The sequence below is a fragment of the Lagopus leucura genome, unplaced genomic scaffold (assembly GCF_019238085.1).
Source record: "Lagopus leucura isolate 7727_CA_CO unplaced genomic scaffold, USGS_WTPT01 134-13_obj-0_obj, whole genome shotgun sequence".
In the NCBI taxonomy this organism is placed as follows: Eukaryota; Metazoa; Chordata; class Aves; order Galliformes; family Phasianidae; genus Lagopus; species Lagopus leucura.
The window spans coordinates 1-8,186 of NW_024967918.1; the positions used below are offsets into that span (position 1 = coordinate 1).

An 8,186-nucleotide genomic window follows, 5' to 3' on the forward strand; every position below is an offset into this window, starting at 1 on the left:
CCCCCCCCCCCCCCCACCACATACATGCATACATCTGGTGGGGAGAGGAGGGAGGGCGAGGGGGGGTTTCTGCCCATAGAATGAGAGAACACCGACAGTGGCACCACAACCCATGGGGGGGATTGGGGGGGGGGGGGGGGAGGGTAAGGCTATAGGTCTGTCTGGCCGTAGGTCCGTCCAGGGAGCTCACAGGGAAGGGTGTGTGGGGGGGATTCTGTTCTTTTTGCCACCATCATTCACTATCGCTGGGAAATGAGATCCTCAGGTGAGGGCACAGATGATGATATGATGATGGTTTTTTTTGGTTTTGGTTTTATCTTTTCCTCTTTAAAATGGGATGCATTGGGTTTTTTTTTTTTCCCTTTATAATTTTGCATTCGTTGTCTCTTCCCTGTGGTTAAATGAGATTTGGAGGGGTGGGGGTGGGAGGGGGGCTCAACACAACAACAAGAGAAAGCTCGGCCGGGCCGGGATGGGGACAGGGATGGGATGGGGGGGTGCCCCAGGCCGGTGCCCATTGGGGGTACAGTCGGCATCGGGGTTGGGGAGGGGACTGGCGGCATTTTCTTTTAACTGCTGCTCTCCTCTTCTGTTTTATTGAGCTTCTTCAGCGTGTCCAGCAGCTTCTGTGGGGTGAGGATGTGCGTGGACCCTGTGGGGCAGAAGGGGCCCAAGGGGTCAGCGCTGCTGTTGTATTTCCCCCCCCCCCCCCCCCCCATCCCCCCCAGCTCCATGCCCCGCTCCCCATGGGGTCCCTGGTCCAGTCCCATGCCAAGCGAGGTCTTACCTGGAAATGCTTGCAGAGAGATGGACACCCATGGGGGCTTGGAATGGGGAAAGGGAGGGAGTGGGAGGGATGAGGGGATGGATGGAGTTGGAGGGTGGTGGGATGGGGGGAGGGATGATGAAGACCCTCCTGTCCTCTGCCCGCATGCAGTAGATCCTACTGAGTGCCACCACAGGCACTGGGGGGGGGACACTGCACTGCAAGGGGGAGCTCGGTGGGATGAGCATCCCTGGGTTAAGAGAGGTTGGAAAAGAGGAGAGGGGTGGGGAGATGCTGCCTGCTGCAGCCCCGCTCCTTCACGGCTGCCCCCCCCAGTCCCTTCCCTGGGTGTCCCCATGTTCCCACTTTGCCTGGGGGCTGCACAATGCTGGGACGTGGAGCAGGACCTGACTGGCAGCCCCATGGACGAGATGTCACCGTCCCCATATACCCCGCTGGGGACCACACACGGTCCCAGCTCCATCACAGGACGCAAAGAATCCAACAAACCCATCATGTCCTGCAGAACCAAGAGCTCACACCCATCTCTCCCTGAGCACGAGGACACCGCTCTGCACCTCCCCGAGTGGGGGGAGCCCATCTGCACTATGGGGAGCGCATGGCATGGAGGGGCTGCAGGACCAGGCATGGCAGCGGTGAGAACTGCAAGCATTTTCTCATCCAAAAATCAAAATCATCAAAAGGAAAAAGCAAAAAAAACCCAAATCATAACGAAAGAACGGAAGAATCAAAGAAAGCCCTTCAGGGAGGAAGAGTTTCTTTTTTCGTTAGTTGGCTGCCTTTACTTGGTTGCTTGGGCTCACTCCATTGCTGGAGCCTGATCCTCAAATGAGACCCTAGTGGAGTCCCTGAAGTCGGGGTGCCTCAGGTCCATGAGAAATTTGGTGGGAGTGAGAATGTGAGTAGAACCTGCGGGAGAACAGAGTGGGCTGACGGCCCGGCCGTGCCCCAGGGGGAGCAGCATGCACTGGGCCGGGGGGCTCAGGTGTGGGTTCTGTTTTTGGGGTGCAGACAAGGGATGTGCTGCCTGCCCAGAGCACGCGGGGTCGGTCGCGGAGCGGTGTGAGATGAGATGGGTGAGATGTGGAAGGGGTTGGCACATAGATGGGGGCAACGAGGGGCTGCCCCTGCCTGGCCTGGGTCTGCCCTGCTCCCCTTTGGGACCTGGGGGGCTGCCCCTACCCACGGTCCTGCTGTGCTGTGGTGCTGGATGCCTGTGCCATGGCTGCACCCACAGGCAGAGGGTGCTGGGAGGGCACTGTACGTGCACTGCACATCCTGCATGCCCCACTGCTTGTGCAGCACGTCTCACTGCACACACGCTGCACGCCCTGCTGTACATGTGGTAGGTGCTGTGTCACACAGGTGTGCACAGCCTGCTGCACATAGTGCTGCCTGACTGCACACGCAGCACACACCGTGGTTGGTGCGCCAGCTTGTACAGCCATTTCTCCTTGCAACAACCCCCACGACGTCCACACAACAGCCCTTGCAACAGGAGGCTGCAAAACGCCCTCTTCCTCCACCAGCTCTGCCCGTGCTTCAGGCAACAAAACTCATCAGGGAGATATAAAGGGGGCAAAGAGAGGGGCAGCACGGGGGGGGGGGGGGGCCCGAAACCGGGACCCCCCCCCGCCCTGCTCACGTGGTCACCTGGAGGCCGACGCTGCAGGGTGAGAGTGGGATGAGCAGCAGGGAGTTGGGCAGGGCCCCCACTCACCTATTAGCACCTCCCACTTGCCGCTGGCTTGCGTCACCTCATAGGCGCAGCGCATCTCGTTCATGCTCACCCCCCCCCAGGATGAAGATGATGAGGCGGGGGCCGCTGCGGTACTCGCCGGGGGCCTTGTTCTTGTGCCAGTGGCCGTAGCGAGCACTAGAGATGGAGAGAGGGGTTAGGAAAGGAAACCGAGGCACGGGAGGCTTGTGTATAGGGGGTGATGTGTCACAGCCCCCCTGCTCACAGAGGATGGCACCAGGGGGACCCACCTGACAGCCGTGGTGCTGAAGGAGGCAGAGGAGCGGGTGGAGATGTACGGGTAGTGCTTGGTGTCCAGCTTGTCCTCGATGGCATCCTGCAGGGGAACGGCCACATAGGGCTCAGCCGAGTGTCCCCATCCCCAGCCCTTGGTGGCCCTACCCCCAAGCCCCTGCAGCACTGATACTAAGCAGGCAAAGCCCCATTGGTGCAGTGGGGCTGGGTTCAGCTCTGATCTGGGAGCGAGCTTTGGGGGGGTAGGGGGGAGCTGGGCACAAAACGAGGTGAGTGCATTTGTGCAGTTTAAGAACTATTAAAGCTGGGGCAAGCAGGGGCTAGGCTGCAGTGACGTCCCACCAAAATATGGCCCTGGGTTGGTCTGTCTGTTGGTGTGAGCAGGTGGGAGATGCTCACATCATTGGAGCGTAGGCTCGGTGCCTGCAGAGCCCCAGCCAAGCCCCATGAGGACACTCTGATCCAAGAGGTACCCAAGGGGATGCAGCAAGGATGAAGAAGAGGTAATCCATGCTTTGGCTATCCCAGTAGGTTGGGGCTTTGCATTGTGGGGTTGCATAGGAGCTGTGCCAGCACTGTGCAAGCCCAGCTGGGGCTGTGCAATGTTCATGTAGGACCAGGAACACTTTCACAAACATCCCCACCTTGCTGCAATCACAACAGAACTGCAAGTACCGGCACTGCAGGGCACGTGCTGGGGATATGTGCTGGGATCTGGGCTGGTCCCCAGTGCATGCCCAATCACCACCTCACCTCCATGATGTCCTTAATGACAGGGGTCCACCGGGACAGCTGGTAAGTCTGCTCGCTGATCCGCTCCTTCCGCTCCGGCTTGCTCCGGCGCCGCAGGGTGGACTGAGGACGGCGGGGATGGGGACACAGTGAGACACAGGGTCACTCCATGGGGATGTGTGCAGAGCTGGGGGGTGGACACTCACGTCTGTGATGATGGGCACCCCGAGGTGGGCCATGTTGGTGATGATCTCGCTGTCCTCAGCCGGGATCTGGGCGTGCTGGATCAGCTTGTTCAGGTTCTCCTCGGTGATGCCTGCGTGAGAAACGGGTGAGCATCATCTCCCTGGGACACCCACCTCAGTGGCCATTACATTTGTCTCCTCCTTGCCCCCTTCCTGCACACCCCCTCTCACCATTCTTCAGGAAGATGTAGAGCAGGATGATGCGGATCTTGTCATAGGTGCTGACGTTCCCATCCAGCAGGATGGGGACAATGGCCCTCATGGGATCTTTGATCTTCTCGCCTTCAGCATCGGTGCCCATGGCCAGGTCCTGCAGAGCACACGCCCATCACCGAGGCTCACATGTGGCACTGAGTTGCAGTCCCCATGGGGTGCAGGGAGGTGGCAGGGGGACAGTACCTGTTCCACCCGGCACAGCTTGTCCACCGTGCCCTGGTAGTGCTTCATGCAGTCCTCAGCCAGGTGCAGGTGAGTGGAGTACTGCAGAGACACCAGTGGTGTGGGCATCCTCATAGGGAAGCCCCTTAAAGCCACCTCCGGTGCTGCTCAGCACCAATAGCTCCACCAGGACCCTTCCCTTGGCGTTACCTTGCTGAGCTCCTTCTGGTACTGTGGCATCTTCTTCAGCATCTGGGACAGGTCCCTCATGGTGGTCTGTGAGGGAAGGGGACGTGGTCACTCATCCATGGTGACACCAAGGAGGGCGGGCATGATCCTACCAAGCAGCCCCTTTTTGGGGGGTCTTGTTCTCACGCTGGGGGGGTCACTGTTCCCTATTTTCTCAGCTCCCCCTCTAGCCTTCCCCTCAAAAAGGACCCATGGCCCCAGCAGGCTTTGCCACAGCCCTTAATGGTGTCCCCAAGAGCCTTGGCCATGCACGAGCTCCCACTGGGAGATGTCACCTTATCGCCTGTGTTCATCCTCTTGCTTGATGAGAACTCCTTCAGGGACCGGGTCACTTCCCTGGGAACAGGAGGAGGACACAGCCATCAGCACAGAGGGAATCAACCCACAGGGCTGGGTGCTGTGGGGCAGCCCACAGGGACACTCACTGGGACACCTCGGCGATGTGCTTGTGGCGCAGGGAGACCCAGAGGTCATCATCCTCATCCAGGAGAACCTCCTTCACCCGCGCCTCCCCGATGCCACTTGTCTCATATCTGGGAAGGGGAACAAGGCATGGTGGGTCAGGGGGGCATGGAGAGACATGGGGACATGCGAGGCATGGGGTGACACAGGACAGGGTGACATGGAAGGATCATAGAGGGACCACAGAGGGACGTGGGAGAACACGGAGGGACCATGGAAGGACACAAGAGACCATGGAAGGAGGGACTAGAGGGGGCATGGGGTGACATAGTATAGGGCAGCATGGAGGGATCATGCAGAGACATGGGGGGGACACAGGGTGATGCAGGGAAAACATGGAGGGATACGGGGGGGACATGGAGGGACCACAAGGGTCACAGGGGCCACTCAGCTCTGCCAACAGCTGGGTGACACTCCTTCAGCTTGGTGTCACGTCTTGCCACCTTCCACTCGCTTAAAGATTGGGAAAGGGCAATGGGCTGAAGGTGGTCAAAGCTGCCCACGTCAGGAGGGCTGCAAGCACCCAGGTCCCCACCAGTGGCACTCACTCACTTGTAGACATCGTTCTCGATGGGCAGCAAGTCATAGCTCATAGCCTGAAAGGTCAGCTCGTGCAGCACTGGGGAAGCGGGGTCGAAGCCACGATCCAGGATGAGGAGCTGGGAGCGAGCCTTGTCCGGACCCTACAGAGCCACCAGCAGGGCCATCAGCAGGTGTTGGGGTCCCCAGTGCCATCCTGAGCTGATGTACAGCAGTGAGATGCCACCCCATCCCCAACCCCACTCACCTCACCCATAGTGGGGTCATCAGCCTTGTAGGCATCCAGCTTGTCCTGGATGAGCTGCGCCAGCATGGCGTTGTCCTTGTAGTCCCTAGGGAAGGAGGAAAGGACATCAGCCCCTGGCTGTGCAAAGGGTGGGCAGGAGTTGCTGTGATGTTCTTGGCTCAGGGGAGAAATGGGACCTGAGCACCATTTGCTGCTCCTTTTCACCTCTCCTCAGGGAACATGATGCTCTGCTTTCCCTTGGTCTATCCCACAGGAGACACCCCCTGGATTCCAGGTTCTGGAACCCCAGCTCTGCAGAGCATTCCCTGGCTTTAAGTCTTCCACCTGCCAAGCCTGCAGCCTTACCCGCGGTACCGCACAGCTGGGTACTCCTTCAGTGTGGCACACAGAGTGGCAATCTGCTCCGCCAGCCTCTCCAGGATGGGGTTCTTCATCTGCGCCTTGTGAGGACTGTAGAAGCTTTGGAAGGAGTCTGCTGAATCCAGGGAGTAAACCTGGGGAGGGCAGCAGGGGGTGGTCAGAAGGAAGAGGCAGTAGGGACATCCTCATGGGCTGGGACAACATACACCAACCCAAACAGATGTGGGGTTCCACCCCAAACTGGAGAGCTGCGGGGTCCAAATTCAGCAAATTTTGGGGTGTCCTGACCCCCTGCCCTTCCCCTGCTCTTGGACTGCCAAGAAGCCCATCTCCCACTCAACCTCACCGTGACCTTCCCTGGAACCCGATGCCATCTGTCCCTCCCTGTCCCCCTCGTCCCCACAGCACCCGGTGCCCTTGGCAGTGCAGTGCCAGGAGGCAGCACAGCTGCTAAATCCCCACAGTGGATCAGCCCTGAGACATAATCAAAAGAGACAGAGTGTAGGGAGCAGCGCCAGGATGGGGATCGTGGTGTCTTCACAGCTCTTACAGAGACACTGATGGGGGGGGAGAACCCAAGCATCCCCCTCCAGGTCATGTGCAGGGGACATCCCCAGCCCTCACCCACCTGGGACTCAGAGGGCAGGAAGGCAATGTTGATCTCGGTCAGGGTCTTGATGACCTTGGCAGCACGGGACTTCACCAGCTCATTGAACAGGGCATCGGGGCAGGCTGCAGGGAGCAGGGGAAAGCAGTGCTCAGGACAAGGTGGTGGTCAGGCTCCCACGGTCCTGCCCTGCCCCAAGCATCCCTCCTACCCTGCTTTCTTGTGCACGTTTCAGTGGCAGCATCGTCCCCTTTTCTTGGTCTGCACAATGCATTTGCAATGGAGGGATATGATGCCCTGCCCTTGGGAGCAGGGAGCCCAAAGCCCACTTTTGGTATGAAGAAACCTGACCCCCTTCTCCCCTTCTACCTGCCTTCAGTGCCCTGTGGGTTACTCACAGTCGGTGAAGAAGACATGGGCTGCTCTGTACTTGGAGGTGGGGGGGTCCTTGAAGTCACTGATGAGGGAGTGGACAGACTGCAAAAAAGAAGGGAGTGTTGGGGCTGGGCAAGACAGCCTATGTCCAGCCCCACAGGGAACCCTGCAACTTGTGCCACAGCCCCAATACATCCCATGGGCACCACTGCCCATCCCAGTGTGGGCACCCACCACTCTGCCCCAGCTCACCTTCTCAGAGGGTGTGATAAGATAGACAGCCTCCAGGCTGGGCAGCGGCTCCCGGCGCTTGTTGATGTCCTCCACAACTGGGGGGAGGGGGGGGGGCAAAAAAAAGGGTACATGAGCACATCCCACTGCAGTAGAGCCTGTGAGTGTCCAACGCACCCCCTGCCCTCTGCAACCCATGGCTGCCCCATAGAATTAAGAAGCAGCCCTGGGAGGAGCAGTGGGTTTGTCTGTGCGACAGACATTGTGTGAGATGGAGAGGGGTGGCTGCATCCCCCCCACAGCGAGAGATGCACGGTGCTGGTACTCACTTGTGATGCCCTCCGTCATGATGTCGGTCATTTTGCAGCAGGAGGACAGCATGCGCATGCTGAGCTGGTCCACCACCAGCACCTGGGGACAGCAGCCATCAGGTAGGGACAGGGCAGCAGGGAACCACCCCACCTGCTCCCAGTCCTTCCCAGCTCTATCCTTCCAACCCTCCTTCTCCTGCAGCCTTGCTCACCTTCCATTCTCCCTTCTTCTTCACCTTCCGGATCACATCGTGCATAATTTCTGCAAGAGGAAGAGATGGGTTGGGCTGAGCACCCTGAGCCCACCTGCAGCACCCTGGGATGCTCCATTCCCTGGCGATGTGTGGTGGGGGTGTTTTGGAGGCAGGGGTGGGGGGGATCACCCCCAGCACACACACATGGTACTCAAGGGCTCAGAGGGGAGCACTGAGCAGAGCCCAAAAGAGGATGGTAAGGGGATGCGAGGGGTCCCTTTGGGCCACCCACACGCCACAGCCCTAATCCAAAGCACCAGGACAACAACAGCAGCTTAAAGGCTCCTTTTAGAAACAAGAATCAAGCGGCCTCAACCTGCTCCTTGTAATCCCCCACAATCCCATTTTGCATCCCAGCCCTGCACGCTTACACAACCAGCTGGGGGCCATCCCCGTGCTGTCACCACAGGGCCAC

At 59.2% G+C, this 8,186-nt stretch overlaps 1 protein-coding gene across 1 annotated transcript; it reads right to left on the reverse strand.

The window, feature by feature from the left end:
- Window positions 1–292: 292 nt before the first annotated feature.
- On the reverse strand, window positions 293–7,843 carry LOC122193361 (syntaxin-binding protein 1-like). The gene is given in 19 exon segments (XM_042894128.1): window positions 293–652; window positions 2,508–2,583; window positions 2,585–2,663; window positions 2,777–2,862; window positions 3,534–3,635; window positions 3,719–3,828; window positions 3,929–4,067; window positions 4,157–4,237; window positions 4,346–4,411; window positions 4,660–4,720; window positions 4,810–4,917; window positions 5,399–5,529; window positions 5,634–5,718; window positions 5,979–6,127; window positions 6,622–6,725; window positions 6,999–7,077; window positions 7,228–7,304; window positions 7,536–7,617; window positions 7,730–7,843. Coding segments are annotated over 19 exon segments (1,743 nt in total). The 5' UTR covers window positions 7,775–7,843; the 3' UTR covers window positions 293–569.
- Between the last annotated feature and the right edge of the window lie 343 nt (window positions 7,844–8,186).